Here is a 25,068-nt window from a genome sequence, read left to right on the forward strand (position 1 = left end):
GGTTTGGGACAGCAAACCCTGAGCATCTACACAAGATGATTTTCCAGCCCCTTTCTTCCTGCGTTTAAAGCACAGCCAGGATGTTTTTTCTCCTGTTTTGGGCCTGCTCTGCTGAGGAGCAGGGGTTTTCCCTGGAAATCAGCTCTCATGGAAATCAGCACAGTCCACAGCTGTGCCAGATGAACCCTCCTGGAAGCACAACCAGTGCCTGGTTCTCTCCCAGTTCAGAGCCCCAGCCATCCCAAAGCTTTTTCCCAGTGAGCTCCCCCCAGACTGGGCCAGGCCAGGCCAGAAGTGTTAAGTTTTAAGATATTTTTATGTTAAAAAGGCTGTAAATGTGCAAAGCCTTGGCACTCACGTGGGACAGGTTTTCCTCCAGCTCCTCCACCCTCTCCAGGGCCGCGTTCTTGGTCTCGGCGTCCTCCAGCAGAGCCCCCACGTCGAACACGTTGTCCAGGTAGGCCTGGATCTGCACCTGCAGCTTGTCACTCTCGTGTGCTTCAGCTTCTGCAGGGCCCAGGGCACACAGGGCACACAGGGACACTGGTGACACCGGGCACTGGCACAGGGCTGGGGACAGGGCAGCTCAGGGCACCTCCACCACCCAGGGACACCCTCTGGGGCCCAAACAGGCCCAGGTCAGTCAGGCAGGGTCTTGTCCTCTGTCCCCTGCCCGTGGAATGGGAGCTTTAGGGTACCTTCCAGCCCAAACCACCCCATGATTTCCTCTGTGCTTGCTGGGAAAGGCTCTGCCTGGTCCCCATGGACTCCCAAGCACACCCATGGCCAGTGCAGCCCTGTCCAAACACACCCCACAGACCCCACATCCCTCTCCTGGCGGAGCCTGAGCAGGGATCTGCAGGGACAGCCACTGCCATGCCCACAGCAGCAGGGTTTCCATGGATGTGCCACCAAGGACAGGCAGAAATGCTGCCTGGAGAGGCTGTGGTGCCCCAATCCCTGAAGTGTCCAGGGCCGGGCTGGAGGGGCCTGGAGCAGCCTGGGACAGCAGGGGGAAGTGAGAAACTCTTTCAGGTCCTTTCCAACCCAAACCATTCTGGGATCACATGGAGAATAGAGAAGGGGAAACAAAGAAGCAGCTGACAGACAGACAGACAGCAGGGGACTCTGGCTGTCAGAGAATCCCACAGGAGACCTCTCCAGCCTGGAGAAGGAGGGAGCCCCATGGGGACGTGGCAGGGCGAGGGTGGCTGTGGTTCATCCTCCCTTTGTTATCAGGCTCCAGATTTAGCTCCAGGCTGTAATTGCAGCTGGCTGCAGCCATTCCCTCCAGCTGTGGGACAGCCCAGGGGCTGTGGGAAAGGGGCTGTGGGGGTGGGGGCAGCCCCAGACTCACATCCAGGTACTCGTCCAGGCCCAGCTTGGTGAACTCGTACTGCAGGTGCACTCGGAAGTTCATGTCCTCCACGGAGTGCACCCACGATGTTGATGAACTGCATGCAGGCCACCTGCAGGGACACCCAGGGACACCAGGGGTGGGAACTGAAATGCAGGGAAACCCCAGAACCTCGGGCTTGTAAGCCAAAGCTCAGAACTAAATACAGGATTTGATCCGAGAAGTAAATACACGTTTTAATCTGAGAAATAAATACAGGATTTGATCCTTGGAAAAGGTTTCTAAACTTAAGCGATAGAATAAGAATGTAAATTTATAGCTTAAAGTTAAGTTGACATGTTAAGTTAAAAATAATAAATTTTAGAGTTTTAGAGTTTAAGATGCAGAAAAAATAAAAGTAGTTACAAAGGTAAATAAGAAGTTTTGCATATAGCACTGTAGGTTAGTATGTTATAATATGATTAAGAATGATTACATTATGAGCTCATAAGATGAAATATTTAAAGATTAAGGTAAAAATATAAATATCTTTGTTAGTAATGTTTTGTTGGTTAACAAGTCTTTAAAAGTTCCTACAGTTAGAGGTTTTGTGACCTTCTGAGCTGTGTGGTGAAGATGTGAACAGAACCCACCTTTCTTACTTGTGCAGAAGATAAGAAAAATAAATTGCATCATCTAAAGCACTACAGAAATCATGTCTCCAACTTATTCACAATTCCTCCCCAAATCCCCACCCCAGGTATCCCCAGGAGCAGCTGGAAAGGGATCTGTGGGACCAGCACTGGGCAGGATCCCAGGAGCAGGATGTGAGCAGCCACCAGCACATTCCCTGTGCTCCTGCCAGGGAGATCCATCAGCTGCTCCCTGAACTGCCCCATTCCCAGCCCAGGCTGGGCTCAGGACTCCTGGGCTGCTGGGATGGAGGGGAATGAGCATTCCAGGAATTAAATCATGTCTGCAGAGCCACCCTCCCCCACAGCAGGAATGCTGCTGGGGCCAGGACAGGCTCCAGGCTCTGAAAAACCAGTCCTGGGTCTAAACAGCCGGGAAAGGGGAAATTCATCTGGGCCTGGTCCTAAACAGGCCTGGAAAAGGGAAATTCATCTGGGCCTGGGTCTAAACAGCCTGGAAAAGGGAAAGTCATCTGGGCCTGGTTCTAAACAGCCTGGAAAAGGAGATTCATCTGGGCCTGGGTCTAAACATCCTGGAAAAGGGAAATTCATCTGGTCTTGGTTCTAAGCTGGGAAAGTGAGATTACTCAGGGTTTGTGAAAGTGAGATTACTGTGGGCCTGGAGGCCCCCGTTCAGGAAAGGGGACTTGCACAAAGGGACCTCTGTTGGGTGCCCAAAGCACATTTCCTAACCCGAACAAGGACAGATCCCAGAAATTGGCATCCACACACATCCCAAGCCAGCCAGGGCAAGGCAAAGGGTCCCCAGGGTATGGGATGTGGGGAAATCTCCTGTGGAGTGGCAGGAATTGGGGCACAAACCCCAAAAATTTGTCCTTCCCTTGCCACAAACCTGCTGTGCCCAGGTGCCCCAGGAAGGAATTTCCCTCATCCTTGCTGGGTTCCTCATGGATAAAACCCCATCCTGTGAGCAGCACTGCAGCAGCAGCTTCCCAACATCCACTAGGATCCCTCCCAGACCTCTAGGAGGAACCTGGGTTGAAACAATCGATTTTCCTGCAGAAAAGCCTCCAGAGACTCCACATCTCTGGGTCATTTGGTGGAAGAAGGAACTGGAGGCACCCCCTGGATCACCAGTTTGGCACTGGGATCTGGTCACTTCCCTGGGATCTGTTCCAGGGCCCAGGGGAAAAGGGGATGGGACAAATCTGAGACTCCAGGTTGGTGCCTTGAGGGCAAAATGCAAGGATCATGTAATTCCCTCCTTTTCTTTTTAAATCCAAGGAATGTGCCAGCCTCATTTTTAACCTGCTGGCCCTCAGGGCTGTGATCCCATCCTGGAAACATTCCTGGAGCCTGCAGGAATCACCTCACTGGTGCTCTAACACTGATTTTTGGCAGAAAAAGGTCTTTTACACAAAGCTCAGCACTAAATTGGTACAAAGTGCAACAGAGGCTCAGAATTCCAGTGCTGGGGTGGGAAATCCTGCTCAGAAGGGACCCACATCAAATCCAAGCCCTGAGCAGGAATTCAAGGGAGGCTCTTCCTGATCAAATCAGGATTTCAGTTTCTCACACTCCAGCAAAGACCTTAAACCCCCAGATTTGGGAGATTTTTGCCATCAGCCCTGGAACCATCACCCTCCCTGCTGCTGCAGCTCTGCCTGGGTCAGCAGAAGGGCCCAGGGAAGGAAAATGGTAGAAAACCCAGGAGTTTGTGGCACGGGGACTCACCATGAAGTCAATGTTGTTGTCCTCGTTCCTGAAATGCTCCATGAGCTTCTCAAAGCGCTGCTTCTCCCCACACACCTGAAAACAAAACACCACACCTGGGTCAGCCCCACAGGGAACCTCAAACACACCTTCTCTGCCTGCTCACACCCCTCTCCAGCCAGGGTAAAATATCATCAAAAATTCCACGTGGGCACCTGCAGCGTGGGGCTGAGCAGCCAGGCACAACTCCTGCGCCTCTGTAATTACAAAAGAACTCTTTTTATCTCTTTTCTCCTTAAAGTTGGATCTCATCCACGAGTGGAAGGAGCAGAGCTGCACCAGGCTGTGCCACAGCTCAGAGCTGACTTTTCTCTGTAATTAGGGAGAAACCCAAATGACAGGGAGGGAAAAGAGAGAAAATTATCCCTGGCTGAAGGAGGAGTGGAAATAAATCAGTGTACATCAGAATTCCAGAGTGATCTTCCCAAAAGCTGGCTGGATGAGCTGAATGCCAGTTTATTTTCTTGGCATTTCTCCTTGCCTTGGAGGAAAACACATTGGGCTCTTCAAAGTCCACCTTCAGAAAAGCTCCTCAGTTCTGGGCTTTTTCCCAAAGCACCCGAATCCTGGGTTTATCTGGAAATTCCAGCTGATTTCCCACCCAGAGATGCCACAAGCACACCCTCCCCTCCCAAATCCCACTATTCTGGAATATTTTTGTACAAACCAACACAGCAGCTCTGCTGGGTGAGAGCCAATGATGGGATTGTTCCCTGCACAGGGAATAATCCTGGATCCCTGTCCCACCCAGATCCCAGCTTGGATCCCACAGAGCTCTCAGAGATTCTGGATTTCAGGGGAGCACCTGGAGCATCCCAAAGCTCCCACAGCTCTCCTGGAATTTTTTATATTTTGGGTAACGATTTGGTGTTTGTGTATTTTTTGTAGATTTGGGGTAATACTTTGTTACATGTTTAATTCTTTTATACTTGAAATAAGTTTTTTTTGTGAGTTTTGCTGTCACTATTCTTGTGGAATTATTTTGTTGAGGGGTTGCATGAAGAGTTGTGAGAGTTTTTTTGAGTTTTTGATTTGTTGTTTTCAGAAGTTTTTCGAATAGTTTTGATAAGATGTTTGTCTGGATTGTTGTTCTGTGTTGAGGACTGTATATTTTGTTGTAGATTTTTGTTATTTGGTTAATTATATATATAAATGATATAGATTATTTATATATGTTAATTATATGTTAATTAGGTTAATTGTTAATATTTACATTACTTATTATTATGTATTATTATATAATATATAATATAAATATAATATACTATACATAATATATACTATATAATATATAGTATATAATGTATAATATATTATATATTATGTTATATTATATTACGCTATATTATATTATATTATATTATATATTATAATGTAATTTACTTATATTATATAACTTATATTACTTAATATGAATATGTGTTATTTATAGTATTAAGTTAATAATAAAGAATTATTATTTATTGTAGGTATTTATTATTTGAGATCAGGTTGAGATAAACTCAGGTGGGATATCCCATTCCAGCAGTTTGAGTTATTATTATTTCCAGTTATTTGGAAATTTTCCAGCTCAGCTGGGATATGCCAGTCCAGCAGTTTGCCTGCCCTGGAGGTGCTGGAATAAAAGGTGCTGGAACTGTTGGAATTAGAGCTCCTCTGCACGACCATGGGAACCATGGAGGGGACACCAGGGTGGCTCCAGTCAGCCACAGGAGAAGTGGGGAGCCCCAGATGTGCCGAGGCAGTTGCACCAACCTCCTTGAAGTTGTCAAAGGCAGACAGGATGATCTCGTGTCCCCCTCGGACCAGGCACACAGCGGCCAGCAGCTCCAGCACCAGGGCCTTGGTCCTGTGGAGAGAGCACAGGGACACCTGAGGGACAGCAGGGACCCTGAGGGGACAGGGGGAGCTGCAGCCTCACCCCGTGGGTGTGTGTTTAACCCTGGGATTGATCCTGCAGCCTCTCTGTGTGTGTTTAACCCTGGGATTGATCCTGCAGCCTCTGTGGATGTTTAACCCTGGGATCTTGCACTGGATCCTGCAGCCTCACTGTGTGTGTTTAACCCTGGGATGGATCCTGCAGCCTCACCCCATGGGTGTGTGTTTAACCCTGCAGTGGATCCTGCAGCCTCTGTGTTTGTGTTTAATCCCTGGATCCTGCAGCCTCACTGTGTGTGTTTAACCCTGGATGGATCCTGCAGCTCTGTGTGTGTGTTTAACCCTGGGATGGATCCTGCAGCCTCTGTGTGTGTGTTTAACCCTGCAGTGGATCCTGCAGCCTCTCTGTGTGTGTTTAACCCTGGGATCTTGCACTGGATCCTGCAGCCTCACCTTGTGTGTTTAACCCTGGGGTGGATCCTGCAGCCTCTCTGTGTGTGTTTAACCCTTGGAATGGATCCTGCAGCCTCTCTGTGTGTGTTTAACCCTTGGAATGGATCCTGCAGCCTCACTGTGTGTGTTTAACCCTGGGATGGATCCTGCAGCCTCTCTGTGTGTGTGTTTAACCCTGGGATGGATCCTGCAGCCTCACTGTGTGTGTTTAAACCCTTGGAATGGATCCTGCAGCCTCACCCCATGGGTGTGTGTTTAACCCTGGGATGGATCCTGCAGCCTCTGTGTGTGTGTTTAACCCTGCAGTGGATCCTGCAGCCTCTCAGTGTGTGTTTAACCCTTGGAATGGATCCTGCAGCCTCACTGTGTGTGTGTTTAACCCTGGGATGGATCCTGCAGCCTCTCAGTGTGTGTTTAACCCTGCAGTGGATCCTGCAGCCTCTGTGTGTGTGTTTAATCCCTGGATCCTGCAGCCTCACTGTGTGTGTTTAACCCTGGGATGGATCCTGCAGCCTCTGTGTGTGTGTTTAACCCTGCACTGGATCCTGAAGCCTCTCTGTGAGTGTGTTTAACCCTGCAGTGGATCCTGCAGCCTCACTGTGTGTGTTTAACCCCTGGATGGATCCTGCAGCCTCACTGTGTGTGTTTAACCCTTGGAATGGATCCTGCAGCCTCTCTGTGTGTGTTTAACCCTGGGATGGATCCTGCAGCCTCTGTGTGTGTGTTTAACCCTTGGCCTCACCCTGCGTGTGTTTAACCCTTGGATCCTGCAGGGTGCATAGGGAGCTTTGCCTCTCCTGGGGCCATGCAGCTCCCCCCTTATTAAAGCTTCTCAAACCATGCAGGGAATGAAACCCCAAGTTGGAAACTCAAGCAGAAGGCTCTGGTGGGGCTGTGGCAAAGGCAGGGCAGTGTTTGAGGGGTGCTGCTCCCAGGGAATGCCCTGCACACCCCTGCAAGAGCAGCTCTGCACCCCCAGCCAGCCTTCCTTGAGCCCAGTTTTTAATGGGAGAGCTTAAAATTCCAATCTGCTGTTTCCCTGACACAAATCTGAATTATTCTCTGTGGTAATTTGTATTTATAGTCCCCCACACACACACAATTCACTGCAGGCTGTTGAAGCACACGTCCTTCTCCTGAAAAATCAGGAATCTGAGCTGATTTTCAGCAGTGAAGCAGAGAGAAAACGAGATCACTGAGGGAAAAACATGCAGCAAACTCTGTGTAACCCTGATGGAAACCATCCACAGCATTTCCTTCCAGGATCCCTGGAAAACAAAAGCCTTTCTGGGCAGCTGAGCTCTGAGCAGAGGCAAACCATGCACACACAGAAAAAAATTAGTCCCATGCTCAAGCAGCGACTCAAAGCAGATGTTACAGAACAAGAAATACCTTGTGGGCTCTCAAAGGGTCAGGGTTATCTTTGGAAACCAGAAAAAATGGTCACTTCCCTAGGAAATTTTAAATGGAATGTTCAATGCTGCCTCCTCAAGGGTTGGTTGTTCTTATTTTCCTCCTGGCACAAGAAGAACTCGCGGGGATTTTCAGGATCAAGGGGATTTGCTGCAGTGTTCCCTCCATGGGGAGGGGATGGAGATCCCTGGGGTGCTGCCCACACCTCAGGGGTGAGCACAATTCCCTGGAGCTGCTGCTGGGAACTGTGCTCACCACACAATTGTTGGAATTACAGCTCTGGGCACATCCCAGGCAGCCCTGAGCTCCCAAACCCCACTCAGGGCTCTCACACAGCTCCCCAGGGCTGAAACAAACCCAGGGCTCAGCCCTCAGATTGTTCCAGTCACATTTTAAATCATTTTTTTTATCCACCAAAATCAAAATAACCCAATTCTTCCAAAAGTGAAAACTTGGGCTCTCCCCTGATTTCCAGGCACTGGAAAACGATAAAAATGATGCTTAAAAATGATGCTAAAAAATGATGCTAAAAATGATGATTAAAAATTATGACAAAAATTATGATAAAAATTATAAAAGCAATAAACTTCCCATTTGTTCTTGGCTTGCTGACTTGGGGCTCAATAAAAGAAAGAGGGAAGAAGCTGCTTCCCTCAGGACAGGATTCCTGCCCAGCCTCAGCCCTGGGAATCACATCCTGTGGGGTTATCAGCTCACCCCCCGCTTCACCTTTCCCTGGAACCATCTCTGTGCCAGAGCTGGGCTGGTGTGACCTGCCAGGGTCAGAACTCTGCTGGAGCAGGGAGCACAGGGATGTGTGGGAGAGCAGGGACATGGAACCACCAGCAGGTCCACTGAGGAGTCACAGCATCCTGACCCAGAACAGAAGTGAAATCTCTCCCAGAGAAATTCCAAGCTAAGGATCTTGGATAACATTTCCTAAAGATTTTCCCTTTTTTTTCTTCATGCTCATTGCCACTGGGGTTTCCCTGCAGTGAACAGAGCTCAAGGGCTCCAGCAGCCACATTTCAGCTGAATCCCAAAATTCCAGAATGGTCTGGGTGGGAAGGAGCTTAATGATGATCCAGAGCCACCCTGGCATGGCAGGGACACCTCCCAGTGTCCCAGGCTGCTCCAGCCTGGCCTTGGGCACTGCCAGGGATCCAGGGGCAGCCACAGCTGCTCTGGGAATGCCAGCCCAGCCAGGAATTCCCAATGTCCCACCTAAATCCACCCTCCCTCAGCCTGAAGCCATAATTAGAGCTGGAGGAGCAGCAGCTTCTGGAAGCACTGGGATCAGACACCCAGTGCTGGTTTAACTGCACTGTTGCAGATCCCATCTGATCCAGAGCAAAGCCTGTTCCCCTCTGGAAGCCCTTTCCAGCCCTCCTTACTCACCTGGTCCAGCCCTAGGAGCCAGAGGAGCCTACCTGGGGTTCTTGTTGTTGAGGCTCAGTGCAATCTCATTGACGGCGTGGGGGTGGGACATGACCATGTTGAATCCATACTGGGGAGAGAAGGGACAACCCTGCCTCAGCCTGGCCCAAATCCCACCAATCCCACCCATCCCACCAATTCCACCAACCCCACCTATCCCACCTATCCCACCAAGCCCACCAACCCCACCAACCCCACCTCCCTGACAGCCCCTCTCAAGTAAAACCTCATGGAATTTAAAATCAGAATATTTCATTCTCCCACTGTCCATCACAGCGTCCTGCTCTGGGTATTCCATGATTTTACAATTCCATGAGTTTGCAATTCCATGAGTTTGCAATTCCATGATTTCGCAATTCCATGAGTTTACACTTCCATGAGTTTACACTTCCCTGCCTCAGCAGCACTGGAAGTGCTGGGTTTGGCCATTTCAGCAACAAAAAAGGTCCCAGAGCTGCTCCTACACCACTCCAGACTAATAACTACATAAAATATAACTAAATTCCTTTATAATAATGTATTATGTTTTAGCTTATAATTAATTTTATCATTATTTTATTACTTTAATATTAAATAGCAAATATGTTATTTAATATGTTTGCATTATTTAATATACTTAATATGTATTTTATATTGCAGTTAATATATTATTTAATATATTTATAATTATTATTTAAATATTAAATAATAATAGTTAAATTATCTTATAATTAATTATATAATTATTATAAACATATAATATATTACATATTATATAGATGATAGAATTATTTTATAATTATTTTAATATAACTGCACGCTATTATTTTATATATTATATATCTATTTTATATTATTACAATACAATCATATATAGTTATAATTATTAATTAACATCAATTGTTAATATATAATTAAGTTATTAATATAGTCATTATTTATATTATATTATTTTATAGCTATTTTAGATTTCTATAAAGTAATAATTTGTTTATTATTTATAATATAGATTTCGATTTCTATTAATTTTATATTTATATTTATAGCTTTTTAATTTTATTTTCTATTTATATAAAATAATAATATATAATTTTATTTATAACTTATCATAATACACTAAACTCCAGACTAATAATTTATTAATTATATTATTAATTTATATTAATATTGATTTTATTTCTTATTTATATTTATATTTATATTTATATTTCATTATTTTTATTTCTATAAAATAATAATATATAATTTTATTTATAACCTATAATAATACACTAAGCTCCAGACTAATAATTTATTAATTATATTATTAATTTATATTTATATTTATATTACATTATTTTCTATTTCTATAAAATTTTATATATATATATAACTTATAATAATACACTAAACCTCAGACTAATAATTTATTAATTATATTATTAATTTATATGAATATTAATTTATTTCTTATTTATATTTATAATTATAATTATATTTATATTTATAATTTTATATTTATATTTATATTTATATTTATATTACATTATTTTCTATTTCTATAAAATAATAATATATAATTTTCTTTATAATCTATAATAATACACTAAACTCCAGGCTAATAATTTATTAATTATATTATTAATTTATATGAATAGTAATTTTATATTTATATTTATATTACATTATTTTCTATTTCTATAAAATAATATATATATAACTTATAATAATACACTAAACCCCAGACTAATAATTTATTAATTATATTATTAATTTATATTAATATTGATTTTTTTCTTATTTATATTTATATTACATTATTTTCTATTTCTACAAAATAATAATATATAATTTTATTTATAACCTATAATAATACACTAACCCCCAGACTAATAATATACCAAACTCCAGACTAACCTATTTAACTGCACACCTAACGAACAGGGTCTGGCCCAACACATCCAGGCTCTCACTGCCCTTTCCCTGAATCCCTAAACCCATCGCTGTGTCCCGTTCCCTCCCATTTGGTGACAATTTCACCATTTCCACCAATGTCACCCCAAGCGCGTGCCCGGAGAGCCCCGGGGCTGACCTGGTAGTTCATGATGGCCCTGAGGCACATGATGCACACGTGCACGTCGTCCTTCTTGCTCACCAGCCGCGAGTTCTTCAGGGTCCTGCGGCTGGGCAGCGTGTTGTACCTGCAAAACACACGCACCCCGTTGCCATCAGTCCTGGGGAATTCCTGGGAAAGGGCAGCGAGGGGCAGGAATAACCCTGCACCGGGTGAGGGTTCTGCAGAGGATGAGCAGAAAGCATTCAGGGGGATAACGCAGGGAAAGCTCCTGGCGGGGATGAAATGCGGATGTTTGGCTCCAGCTGCACCTCGGCCCCTCCTGCCAGCACAGGTGACAGGGAATGTTCCCAGTGAAACTGGGACAGGGAATACCACACTGGTGTACTGTCACTCCCTGCCTCAGCCCTGCAAATTCCTGGTTTAAATCCGTGATAAAAGCAGGAACAGGGAACACGATACCACACCAGTGTTTTGTACTTCTTCCCGACTCATCCCTGAAAATTCCCTGTTGAGATCTACAAAAAAAGCAGGAACAGGGAATACCACAGGAGTTTTTTTGTATTCCCTGAAAATTCCCTGTTCAAATTAACAAAAAAGGCAAGACAGGGAATACCACACTGGCTTATTGTGACTCCCTGCCTTATCCCTGAAAATTTCTTGTTCAAATCCACAACAAAAGCAGGAACACTGCTTTATTGTGACTACCTGGCTCATCCCTGAAAGTTTTCTGGTTTAAATCCACGATAAAAGCAGTAACAGGGAATACCACAGCAGTTTATTGTGACTCCCTGCCTCATCCCTGCAAATTCCCTGCCTAAATCCACAAAAAAAGCAGGAACAGGGAATAGCACACTGTTTTATTGTGACTTCCCAGCTCATCCCTGCAAATTCCCCATTTTAACCTCACAACCCAAGAGGAGCAAGGTCCCACACCAGGGCTGGGTTCTCCCTGTGCCCACCCCTGCCACAATTCCCAGCTTCCCACAATCCCTCCCCTGGGCTTCTCCTTCCCAGCTGAGATGAAAGGAATCCCCAAACCCAAACTCAAAGGAGTTTTTCCTTTTTTTTTTTTTCCCCATCCATAAATATGAATGAATCCATCAGCTCAGGGCACTGCAGGATTTTGGGAAACGTGACCCAGTTTGGGATCAGCACTCCATATTAACTAATGCATAAAGTACATCTAATAAGTAGATTAAATAATAAATTATAAACATGTACTATTGAATATTAATGAAAATAATTATAAAATAAATTATAAAATAATACATTGTTATAAAGGAGTTTAGTTATATTATATTTAGGTTTTAGTCTGAGGGGGTTGGAGCACCAGAACCAAATTTTGGGTGCAGCCCAGGAGGAGGCTGCTGCCCCCAGCTCTGCTCCTGCACCTGGATATTTGGGATTTAGGATTCCTGGTGGGAATGGGGCTCCCACATCCCCCTGGATCAGCTCTGTGCCCTCCTGTCCCAATCCCAACATCCCTTCCCAGTCACAACAGGAGCTGAGTGACCCCAAACTGGGAATCTGAACTGGGAAGTGTGGAAGCACCTCCAGGGCTGCCTGGACACCCCAGAGCTGCCAATTCCACACATTCATCCCACCAAATGTGAAAAAAAAACAGCAAAAAAAGAAGGTTTTGAAGTATTTTTAGTCCCACAGAGACGGTTCCTACACTGGTTTATCTCAGATTTAAATTATGAAGGGCTGCAGAATTATTTTCATGCATGTAAAATCAGATTAATGAGATTTTTATCATGCTACTGATGGAAGAAAAATAATTTCCTCAGTGCCTGGTGACTGCCTGAATTTCAGAACAGAAGCATCCACTAGTTCTGTTGGCTCTAAGAAATGGGGAAAATTCTCCATAAACAACAAAAATGACCATGAACACAGATTTTGGTATTTCCAGGTGCTTGGAAAAACAGAATTGGGAAGCAAGGATACTCCAGCATGTCCAGCACTGGGTCTGATCTGCCTGGATCCAACCACTTGGATGGAACCTTCCCAAGCTGAGATGTCCCTCCTAAACTCCTCCATACCTGGGTGGCTTTCCAGGCCAAACCAGAGCCTCTCCTTCCCAGAGCCACCAGAAGCCAGCACCAACGAGGATTTCTGGTACAGGACCCCCAGAAGGTGGCTCTGCCTCCAGAATTCCAGCTCAGGATGCTTTTCCCTGAGTGTGCAGCCATCCCAAGGCTCCCTGATGGCTCTGTTTGCTCCCCAAGGTGGGGTAGTGTCACAGACATGTTTTATGGAAAATCCTTTCCTTAGGATTGTTCCTCCTGAGAAGCTGGGAGGCCTCAGGAACAAAATGCAAACAATGGTTATCTGCTGCTGTGGGATGCAACAGGTGCATCTGGGATTGGTCTCATGGGGTTGTTCCTAATTAATGGCCAATCACAGTCAGCTGGATCAGACTCTGTCCAAGACACAAACCTTTGTTATCATTCCTTCTTATTCTATTCTTAGCCAGCCTTCTGATGAAATCCTTCTGATGAAATCCTTTCTCCTATTCTTTTAGTACAGTTTTAATACAACATATATCATAAATAATAAATCAAAATAATCAATCAGCCTTGCGAAACACGGAGTCAGATCTCCATCTCTCCCCTCACCCAAGAACCCCCGTGAGCACCACCACAGGGCAGCTCCAGCCCCTCCGGTTGTGCTGCACCAGCCAGGGAAGGGTGGACGTGCCTGAGCTCCTCCTGCTTTCCCTCACGCTGCTCCCCAAGGCCCGGCCCAGCAGCTGGAGCACGGCTTGGCTTTGATTTCCTGTCTGCTGCAGGTCCCAGATGATGTCACCCCCAGGATATTTACCCTGCTAATTAAACTCAGATGGTTCCTCTTTCATTTCCACGGCCCCTCCTTGCAAGGGGAACTGCAAAACCTTTTCTTTGCCCCTGCAGAAGGGCAGGAGCTGCAGAGCTGGGCCTGGGGAAGGCCCTGCAGAGGGGAAGGGTCTGCAGGGGGGTGGCACATGTGGGGAGGGGGCTGGTCCAGAGGTTTGGGATGAGGAGGATGAGGAAGAGGGCAGGGTTTCAACAGCATCGTGGGAAAACCAGCAACCAGCAGAGCCAGGGCCGATCCTGGGCTGGAATACAGAGATTGAGGTTCCTTTTCTCACCCAGATCTGACAGAAAAACGCATCTGTTAAAGAGTAATTCCATCATTTTTTCTGTTTTAGGGCCATGGAGGTGCAACCAGGGCTGGAGCCCCTCTGGAGCCAGGCTGGGAGAGCTGGGAATGTTCCCCTGGAGCAGGGAAGGCTCCAGGCAGAGCTCAGAGCCCCTGGCAGGGCCTGAAGGGGCTCCAGGAGAGCTGAGAGGGACTGGGGACAAGGGCTGGAGGGACAGGAGCCAGGGAATGGCTCCCAGTGCCAGAGGGCAGGGATGGGTGGGACACTGGGAACTGGGAATTCCCAGAGCAGCTGTGGCTGCCCCTGGATCCCTGGCAGTGCCCAAGGCCAGGCTGGAGCACCCTGGGATGGTGGGAGGAAAGTTGGAATTAGATCCCAAACCCTCCTGGAATTCCAGGATGTGCCCACTCCAACGGTGCAGACTTTGAATGCCCCAATTTAATACAAATCACTGCTGATTTCTCCCATCATTTTCACCTTTTTAGAAGCTAAAAATTACCCTGTTTCTCCCCTGGCTCCCAGGAGAGCAGCCCAGGATGGGTCTCACAGAGAGGAGAAGCTGGAGTTCATCAGGGCTGGGTGGGTTTTGGGTTCCATCCCTGCCATTTTGCTGGGGGTGGGTTGGAAACTGTGGGGTTTGTACCAACTGACAGCAAAAATTTCCTTCAGAAAGGGAGGTTTTGGCTCATCCCAGCAGTTTGGGGTTTCTGTGATCTGCTGGAGCTGCTCACAAAGATGTTCTGGTAACTTAGGAAGTATCTGACAAAAGGATGACTTCCCCAGGCCCCAGAGCAGTGGAAGTGTCAATGGCAAAGCCCAAATTCAGTGACTGCAGCTCCCAAAACCGTGGCAGATTTAAGCCCCATTATCAAAGCCCATTTCTGGATTTGCCTGGATCATCCTCTCCTCACAGACCCGACAGACTCCAGAGGAAGAACTGAAGTTTCTCACTTCAATCCCCATGAAAACTCCAACATTTTCCTCAGAAGAAAGGGAATTTCTAATGGGCTGGGACACTGCAAAGCCTGCATTAATATTTATCTGACAGCAGAGCCTGGCTCTCAGCAAAGCTCCTTCTCCCAAAAAAGCAGCACTGAAATCCCCCAAGGTTCTTCCCCCTTTTTCATCCTCCTGCCCTCATTTTGGTGTCGGTTTCCCAAATCCCTGTGCCTCCCCTGAAGGAAAATCCCCTCTCAGTTGCCAGGGAAACAGGAGCAGGGAATTGGCAGCTTTAGCACTGCTGAGAGGAGCTGCAGTGGGGCTGGAATTAGGGGGGGAAGGTCCTGGAGCACGGACACAGCTCTGCCCACCCCGGGCAGCTCCTGAATTCTGCATTTTCCTGGGGAGATCTTCTCAGCCTCCTCCTTTCCCCTCCAAACCTTTCAGCCCAGCTGGGGGAGTGGGAGGTGTCCCTGCCCATGGAATGGGACGAGTCCAAACCCTTCCAACCCAAACCAGGCTGGGATTCTGGGGTTCCTTCCTCCCACTGCACAGTTTCCACCATCTCAAGAAATCTCACACACCTTGCGTGTCCACACAACCCAAAATTCTCATTTATCACCCAGAGATGGGGCAGAACCTCCTGGTTTTGCCCAAAAAAACCACCCTGCACCCCCTCCTCAGTTGAGCACCTGCCTTATTCTGAGGAGAATGCTCTCCTTCAGTTCACCAATATTTACTTGTATTGTATATTTATAACATACAATATTATAATCATAAAAATTACAATTTCAAAATCATAATAGCTCCAAAAAAACCTTCCCTTCTTAAAAATCTCTCACCTACCTTTATCTTTCAGGTTTCTGTTAATGCACATAATCCCTAGCTATTGAAAAAATACTGTTTTAAAAATAGATCTTTAAAAAACCCACATATTTTTAAAAGATACACCTTTTTTAAAAATACCTCTTTAAAAGAATATAAAAAGATACAGATTTTAAATTTTAAAATTTATTTTTAAAATCTGCATTTTATTAAATTATTAAAAATATTTTATTAATTTATTTAAAATCTGTATTTTAAATAATTAAATATTAAAATTACAGATTTTAAAATTTATTTAAAATTTTAAAGCATGGATTTAAGGAAAGAAACCCTCCAAAACCCATTCCAAAAATGCTGCCCCAGCACCAAGACGGCTCTGGAGGCAGGAGGAAAATTTGGGCTGGAAAACTCTGTCAGGTCCCATTTCCGTGGCAGTTTCGGGTATGAGCAAAGCCTCTATTTATAACAAAAAGGGGAAATCAGAGGGACAAGGGCTAAAAGCTCTAAGTTCAGCTATCAAACACAACTATTTGCACCACGATAAGGAGAAGCCAGCTCTTGCTTCCACGCCAGCCGTTCCCCTCTCTGCGCGGAAACGCCGCTCTGCGGAAGCCAACCAGGCTGGGAACTGCAATGTGCCAACCACACGTGCTGAGCCCGGCTCCCTTCCCCTGGGGCTGGGGCTGTCCCAGCCCGTGTGGCCAGCACATTCCCCGTGGCATGGCAGCAGGGCTGGCTCCGTGGTGCCCTGCGGGGACAGAGCCCATGGCACTTACGGGACGATTTTCCGGGCGGCAGCGCCATCGGCGGAGCGCAAGGGGAAGCTGCTCCACAGGCAGTCGGCTGCCAGGCAGCTGTGGCAGCGTTTGAGCTCAAGGTGGTCGGGCAGAGAAACCAGTCTGAGGGGGGGTGAGAGGAGATGAGAGCATGGGGAACCGTGGGAGAGGTGGGAGAACGGGGGAAGAGCGGCCGAGTGGGAAAAGTGAATGGAGGAGATGTTGAAAGGGAGATTCAGACAGGTGAGGAATAAAGGGAGATGTGAGAAAGGGAAAAGGGTGGAAGGAGATGAAGAGAAACAATGTAAGAGACATGTAAAGTATTCCTGAGTTAGGCACTCCTAATCCCAAGCACTCCTCCTGAGGACACGGCAGAACCGGCACCTCCTGCCAGCTTGGGCTCCACCACTTCTGGCAGAGCAATTCAGGAGCAAAAATCACCAAAAACACTAAAAAAATCCCTTAATCAACTAGTCAAGTGATCCTGCTGCACTCCACAGCTGGGTTTCTACCCCAGATCTCTCCTCCTCTGCACTCCCTGAAGGCTTGGAATTAAATCTTTCAAGTACAAGGTTTGGAGCCACTCAGCATCAACCCCAGGGCTGAGGTCAGTGCCTGGCACACCAAAACCATCCCTGCTGGAAGGGAAGGGCTGGAAGTGACTCCAGTTTTGGGCTCTGCAATGCTCATTGGATTATGGAGCAGAACTCCATAAAAACCTAAAAAATGTCCCAAAGGATCCAGCACTCTGAGCTGCATCCTGAGTACCAGTACTGGGAGCTGAGGACATCCAAGGAATGGGAGAGAGGTGACTGCCAGCCAACCCTGGGAGGTGATCCTGCCTTTTACCATAAATAAAACTAAAAAAAAAAAGGAATATTGGGAAAGAGAGAGTCAAGCATGGAATGGTGAGAGGGTGACAGCAGGTTTGGGGGAGGGAAGTGCCCTTTCCAAAGAATCCAGTGTCCCATTCATGGCAGCACAGAAGGAACGTGCTGCTGGGAGAGCGAGGACACGGGATGGGAGCCCCAGCCTGGCTGGGTCCTTGGGAACGCTCAGTGACCTTTTGGAGAAGAGGAATGGCACAAGGACACACATCCTCAGCCCATTCTGCCCCTGGGAGGCCCCTTCCACCTCAAACCACCACTCCTTCCCATGCCCCCAGGCTCGGAGGGCAGGGAGGGATGCCCCGAGGGCAGAGCTGTCCCGCGGTGCCGTCCCCAGGGATCCGTACCGGAGCGTGGAGTGGCGGCCGGAGCGGGACACGCTGCTCCCCACGGGAGAGGGCAGCTGGCTGCCCCTGTGCAGGTCCTCGATGGAGCGGCTCCAGGGCTTGGACTTGTCCATGGAGCTCTCCACGCTGCTCTCCAGGCTCTCAAAGTCAAACCTGCAAGGAAAAGGAAATTCCAAGGCTGGGTGAGGCGGGAGAGGCGCGCGCGGAGTTCTCGTTCCTGCTGGAGTCACAGAATCACCGGGCAAAGCCAAACGGGACAAAAGCAAAGGAAAAGCTCTCCAAGACCATCAAAACCAACTGATCCCTCAGCACTGGGAAGGCCCCTTCCCACCCAAGCCATTCCAGGGTTCTGTGATTCCAGCAGGTGGAATAATGATGGAATAGAAGAGTTGTGGTGCTGCAGGGACATGGAAAAGCCCAGGGAAACAGGGCTGGGCTGTTTCCCTGCTTCACAAGGGGAAGGAAATTCCACCACAGGTTCATTCAGGCTGGGAAAGCCCTCCAAGAGCACGGAATCCAACCATTCCCAGCCTTGCCAAGGCCACCAGTAGGCCTTGTCCCCAAGTGCCACATCCACAGGGCTTTGAGGCCCTCAGGGACACATCTTCAAACAAACAAACAAACAAACAAACAAACAAACTTCTTCAACACAAAATAAACCCAACACTGGCTGCTTGCTGAGGAATATCCCTGCCTGGAAGGAAAAGCTGGGAGTTCTGGGAGCTGTCTCCAGCGAATCTCCATAAATCAGCTGTGCCAGTACCACTTTGGTTTCCTCTATCCCAGTCGGGCCCCAGAGACCTCCCAGCACATTCAAATATCACCACCATCATCCCAGATTCCCTGATTTCTGACTCCTTGCCCGTTGTTCTGCTACTCCAAGCAGGAACTGCTTGTTCCCCTTCCAGCTCCTGAGGTTATTACTCATGTTCCCCATGCGAGAGGGGAGAAACCCAGCGAGCTCCTTGCGTACATTTGTATAAATTTAGGAAGAAAGGCTTTGTACAAACATTTCTTTTTGCTGTGCACGGTTTTTTCCAGTGGGTAACATTTGAAACCATAGGATTTTCCCTCATAAATTTTCCTGCAGCCCCACCACAAATCTCTTTTCTGGGCAGTGATGGACGTAAATCTGATGGCAGCCTTGCTAAAAATAAATTATTGGCTCTCCCCAGCTCGAGTTTCTACTCCAAAATTATCTTTAACCTAAGGCTTCTCTTTCATTTTTGTAGGAAAAAATCTGCTATGATATCCTGAGTGAATGTGGATTAATTCCCCATTGTGGGAATTAACTGGAATTGCCCACAGCCAGCTTGGATGGGGTTTGCAGCACCCTGGGGCTGGGAAGGCTCCCTGGCCATGTCAGGGATGGGATTTAGGGTCCTTCCCAACCCAAACCAGCCTGGGCTGATTCCATCACCATAAAACAAAGTCTCAGCTGAAGATCTCCACTGAAAGCTGATTTTCCCCACTGGTTTTTCAGAGCCCATCTCAAGATTTATGACCCAAACTACTAAACCTGATCCCAGCGTCCCAGATGTCAGAAAGAAACTCAGTTTCCAGTCTTCCCAACTCCCACACTGCCCCTGGAATTGCTGCTGGGCTGAGCTGCAGCACATCTGCTGCCCAGCACCCCAGCCTGGCTGCAGGGTGGGAATCCCTCTGAACACAGCAGGAACACAAAGCCTGGGCCCAAACTCCAACTGCAAACCTGTTTCCAAGGAACCCTGCACCTTTCCCCGCATTTTGGGATGGGTTCTCCACCCCTAAGATGCTCAAAGACCAAAGATAAAAAATATGAGCAGAGATGAATAATCCCAAGGTTTAAATTCAGGTTGTTTTGGGGGTTCTTTTGTCTGCTGGGAAGAAATAATTCCAGACTCATATCAAGATTTCCTCCGCTCTCAGGCCCACAGAATCATGGAATTATTGATGCTGGCAAAGATCAGAACCACCAAACACTTCCATGCCACTTTTTGAACAACTCCAGGGATTGTGACCCCACCACTGCCCTGGGCAGCCTGTTCAATGCTCAACCCCTTTGGAATTAGGGAAAATTCCCTAAAATCCATGTATTTCCTGCAGGAAATGCTGGGAATGTCTCACTTACGTGACTGCATACTGGGCAAAGGACAGGTACTCCACCAGGACATCCAGGCCTTTGTTCTCCTCATTGAGGAACTCCCTGACCCACCTGTGACAGAAACACAAAAAATTAAAGCCTTCCTGGGGCTTTGGGATTCCCTGGAATTCCCAAAAAACCAGAGACAGAGCCACTGCAGCACTCTGAGCAAAAAAAAAAAAAAAAAAAAAAAGAGTTTTCAGAGTGATTTAGAGGACTTTAAAGAGCCCTTTAGATGCCTTTCCAAATGCACTGAAATGAGGGGTTTTTCAAGCACTGTGAAGGTCAATTCCTCACACAGGGACTTGGCTCGGTTTTTATCTCATCCTGGTTTCCAGCAGGCTGTAAAAGCAGGAAAAGAATCTCTGATGGATGCCCTGGGTGTACATTTAACAGCAATTCTGCCTCTTTTTTGTAAAAGGTGTTCACCTGTCGCAGTGAATTCCGGCCCCTGGGCTTTACAAAATACTTCAGGGAAGTCTGTTATGTTCCAGAGCTTTGATAATGCCAAGAAAAACCTGAAAATCCATCCATTGAGGGGCAAAGTGAGGGGGAAAGGAACCTCAGCACAGCCCCAGCTCCTCTCTGAACCCCAGCTGGGGCAGCAAATTCCCTGGGAATGGCTGGGTGCCACTGGAATGAGGGAATCCAGGGAGGGAATTGGGAATTCCAGGCTCGTGCAGTGGGAATCCATCACCTCTGATGGATTCTGCTCCTCAGGAGGGACATTTTTTATCATTTTCCTGCGAAAATAACCAGCCTGGTGTTTCATGAAATGTGTTTTGGAAGGAATCTCTCCGGCAGGGGCCCAGAGATATGGGCACTGGTGCTGTGCCCTCTTTCCTTGCCCTGGGGCATCAGCCAGGTTCCTCCTGCCCACCCTAAATCCAGGGGGACCCATGGGTGCCCTGAGCCTCTGGGAGGGAATCCCTGGTGCTGGAAAAGGAGGGAACCCCTGGCAGGGCCGTGGGAGGAGGTTTTGGGATGGAGCAGCTCCAAGGAAGGTTCCCATCCCCACACTGAGACTGCAATTCCATCCACAGATTAAAATATCCCAAACTCCCTCAAAATCCCAGCAGAGTCCCCAAAAATCCGTGGGACTGAGCTGGACACAGGGAGTGAGCATGGAGAAAACCACTGGAAAAGCTCCCTGGCCAATGCCCCAGTGCTGGACCAGCTCCTGCTCCCACAGGAAGGTGAAACTGGTGGGAATGAGGATGGGAAAGGGATGTCTGATAAAAACTAAACTCTGATAAAAAACAAAACCCCTGGCAATTCTACTGCAGCAATCTGGGATGGATTTGCTGCCTTGTGAATAAATCCTGGTGCTGTTATTCCCAGCCAGGCTCTGTGTAAAAGCTATGAGACAGCAAGGGGGATGATACATAAATCTATAATTAAATTTAAGATTTAATAATTAAATAAATTAATAATCTCTATAATTTTATTATATTATCATTTTTAAATTTTTATTATCATTTATATCTATTTTAGAATTTTAATTTTTAAAATTTTAAATAAATTAAAATTTCTAAAAAATATTATTTATTTAAATTTATTTATTATTTATTTGAATTTAAAATGTATATGTTATAAATTTATTACAAACATATACAATTTTATATATATTTATTCTGGACACAGCTTCACTCCCTTTGCTCTGACCGAGCCGGAGCTGACTCCAACCTTTCCTTAGCCCTCAGAAAAATGTGGATGAATCCATCAGGAAAGGATTAAAGCTGAATTATCCTCTTGAGATGCCCAGCTCCCCTTAACTAAGCCCATCAGGTTTTAATTAGCAATCAAGTGGCATCACTTATTGACATGCAAAGGGGGTGTATTCTCAAAGAATGAATTATTAAATAATAAAAAATAAATTAATAGATAAAATCAATTTTAAATTAAAATTAATAAAAATAGAAATATTAAAAATTAAATTGAACCAGAGGCATCAAAAACTCTCACCCAATGTGGTTTGTCCTCAAGGAAATTTCCAGTTCTCGGAGCACCTGAGTTGACTCCTGGACTCGTCTCCTGAATTTCTGCAAGGGAATGAGCAGCAAAAATAACAATTAGGCTCTATTAAAAAACATCAACATCTCACCCAGCACACAGGGAATGAAGAAAACATGGGGGAAACTGAGAACTCCTCTAAATCCCCAGGAATGCAGCACCAACAGCCCAACAGTCAACAAAACCACGTGTGGAGAGATCCCTTCTGTTCCCAGGAACATCCTGGAGCTTCCAGGATTAAGGAAATTCAAAGCCTGGAGATAAATAAACGTTTCTTTATAAGCCAAGCTTTGTTTTAACACCAAACTTTCTCCTGAAGGTTGCAGAGCCCCTCTGAAGGTGGCAGAGAGCCGGTGGGGGCACCTCGATCCCATCTGGAGCAGGACTGGAGGATGCTCTCCTCCCTGCCCATGGCAAGGGGCTGACACAGCTGGAGAAATCCCTCTGGAACAGCTCTTTGGGCTCATTCTCCTTCCTGAGCAAGGCAAATCAGAGCTAAAGGGGTGAGGAGGGATAAGGGCAGGCTCAGGTGGGATTTTGGGAAGGAATTCCTGGATGGGAGAGACCAGGTGGAGCCATGCAGCAGAAACAGTGCCAGCGCCTCAGTGGCAGCAGGAATCCTGGTGGGATGAGCTCTCCCACCCCTGTGGAAACCTTCAGCAGGAATCCTGGTGGGATCAGCTCTCATATTCCTGTGGAAACCTTAACTCCAGTGGGATGAGCTCTCCCATCCTTGTGGAAACCTTCAGCAGGAACCCCGGTGGGATGAGCTCTCCCAGCCCTGCAGGAACCCCAGTGGGATGAGCTCTCCCACCCCTTCCCGTGCCAGAGGGGCTGAGCAAAGGCCATGGGTGATCTGCAGTGACCCAACCACAGGCAGGAAAGCAGGGCAGTTATTTTTAGCCCCTTTGGGTTTGTCCTTTGTCCTGGCAGCCCTGGGTAAGAAAGGCTCCAATGTGAGCCCACGGAGCGAAGCCAAACGCGGAACAATCCCCAAACCCTGCGGAGGAAAAGCACAAAGGCCCCGTTCACCGGGCTGGGAACGTCCACACAGGGAATGTCAGGGTTTCCTGGGAAATGGCTCCCTGCTCCTGGCTGGGGGCTCCAACCAGGGCAGTGTTGGGACCCAGGACATCGCTCTGGCTGCCCTGGAGGGCTCCAGGCCTGGCAGGGGCTCAGAGACCTGGGCACGGAGCCACAGACACCTGTGCCTTGGATTTTAGCCCATGGAAACAATCACCAACTTTGTGTGAGGAGTTACAAGGGTTTGAGTAGAATGACGGTGAATTTGTCACAGGGTGAAAAAGTAGAATTTTGGGGATTTAGAATGGGGGTTCAAGAGGCAAGATGGAGGAATCTGGGCATGTCCTGTCCTTCTTCTTCTTCTTGTCCTCATTCTTCGGCTGTGATGGTGGCACTTTTGGATTGGTTTAGGGTAGAGGCAGACTGTCTAACATAGGTGATAGGTATTGGAGAATTATTGTAAATAAAGTACACATAGTTCTTAGTATAAAAAGCCAACACCACCCCAGGGAAGTGTCACCATGGATGGACATGATCACCACAGAAGGAACTGAGCACCAAGGATGAGAGCTGATCCTCATGGATGGAGCTGTCACCATGGATGGGAATTGTCACCATGGATGGAGTTGATCTCCATAGAAGGAACTGATCACCAAGGATGAGAGCTGATCACCATGGATGGAGCCGAACCCCATGGATAGAGCTGTGACCATGGGTGGGAACTGTCACCATGGATGGAGGTGATCTCCATGGATGGAACTGATCCTCATAGATAGAACTGATCCCCATGGATGGAGCTGACCACCATGGATGGAGCTGACCACCATTTACAGTGCACTCAGCTGCACTCAGCCTCTGCCAGGCAAACTCCCAGAGAAAAGGACTCAAACCTCAGACACCCCTTCCCAGGGGGAGCAAAGGGCCATCAGACAGGGGTTTAGCCAAAGCCAGCCTAGAGCCCAGCTCACAGACAATGTGCCAGGTTATTTACTGAAGCCAGTATTATTAAAACAGGCTGTGCTCCATGTCAGATGGTGTCCTTGGCTTCCCGACATCTGCTCTCCTTCCCAAGCTGGAAAACTGCACCAAATTCCCAATTTCTCTCTGCTTCTCCCTGCAACTTTCCATGGCATTTGCACAAAGGCAGGAAGGAACCTGGAGCCCAGGACCGTCCTGGCAGGAGGAAACAAACAGGATGCCCCTCACCTTCCTGGTCACTGCTGGGTCCAGATATCCCTTCAGCTTCTGGATGTAAGTGTGGGGAGGGTTCTTCACTTGGAACCTTTCCTGGAAAAGAGGCAGGAATAAACATCAGCCATTCTTCTGTATTTACCTTACCCAGAAAACACGTGCACCACATACATGTTAAACATTATATAAAAATATGTAATACATTCTCTTCCTAAGTGGATAATCTATGCATGCAATTAAAACAGATTTAAATGGATCTTGATATTTATATCAACAGTATAAAAAGACACCTTAAACATTCAGTGGGAATTGTGAATTTTAGTTGCACATCCATCTGAAGTTCCAGGGTTTCTGCTCAGCAGGAGCATGGGGAGGAAGGACAAGGGTCAGGAGAGGAGATGCATGCACCAACACAAAATCCTTTTGGAAAAAACCTTCCACTGTCCCAGGGTGCTCCAGCCTGGCCTTGGGCACTGCCAGGGATCCAGGGGCAGCCACAGCTGCTCTGGGAATGCCAGCCCAGCCAGGAATTCCCAGTTCCCAGTGTCCCACCCATGCCTGCCCTCTGGCACTGGGAGCCATTCCTCAGGGTCCAGCTCCTCCTGCAGGGATCACTTCATCTCCAATCAATCCCCCCTCAGACAAAGATCACAGATTTTGGTGACAAACACCAAAGCCCTGTTTTCTGAGAGCTCCCTGATTTTCCCCTGCTTTCCCAGCTGGAAGTTTATCCCCCCAGAGCTGCTGTGAAACACGAGCTGTTTCCTGGGCAGAGTGTGCTGTGTCCAAACCCCCTCACAGCATTCCCAAACATTCTCATCCTAC

At 47.1% G+C, this 25,068-nt stretch overlaps 1 protein-coding gene across 1 annotated transcript in view; it reads right to left on the reverse strand.

Moving 5' to 3' along the window:
• Positions 1-25,068, reverse strand: part of FMNL2 (formin like 2) — a 113,095-nt gene that overhangs the window by 17,374 nt on the left and 70,653 nt on the right. Inside the window, 11 exon segments of the mRNA XM_063161491.1 lie at positions 359-504; positions 1,354-1,438; positions 1,440-1,469; positions 3,724-3,798; positions 5,518-5,611; positions 8,937-9,013; positions 10,994-11,102; positions 17,895-18,047; positions 20,005-20,088; positions 21,982-22,058; positions 24,259-24,339. Coding sequence (XP_063017561.1) covers positions 359-504; positions 1,354-1,438; positions 1,440-1,469; positions 3,724-3,798; positions 5,518-5,611; positions 8,937-9,013; positions 10,994-11,102; positions 17,895-18,047; positions 20,005-20,088; positions 21,982-22,058; positions 24,259-24,339 — 1,011 coding nt within the window.

This window comes from Melospiza melodia, chromosome 8 (genome assembly GCF_035770615.1).
Source record: "Melospiza melodia melodia isolate bMelMel2 chromosome 8, bMelMel2.pri, whole genome shotgun sequence".
In the NCBI taxonomy this organism is placed as follows: Eukaryota; Metazoa; Chordata; class Aves; order Passeriformes; family Passerellidae; genus Melospiza; species Melospiza melodia.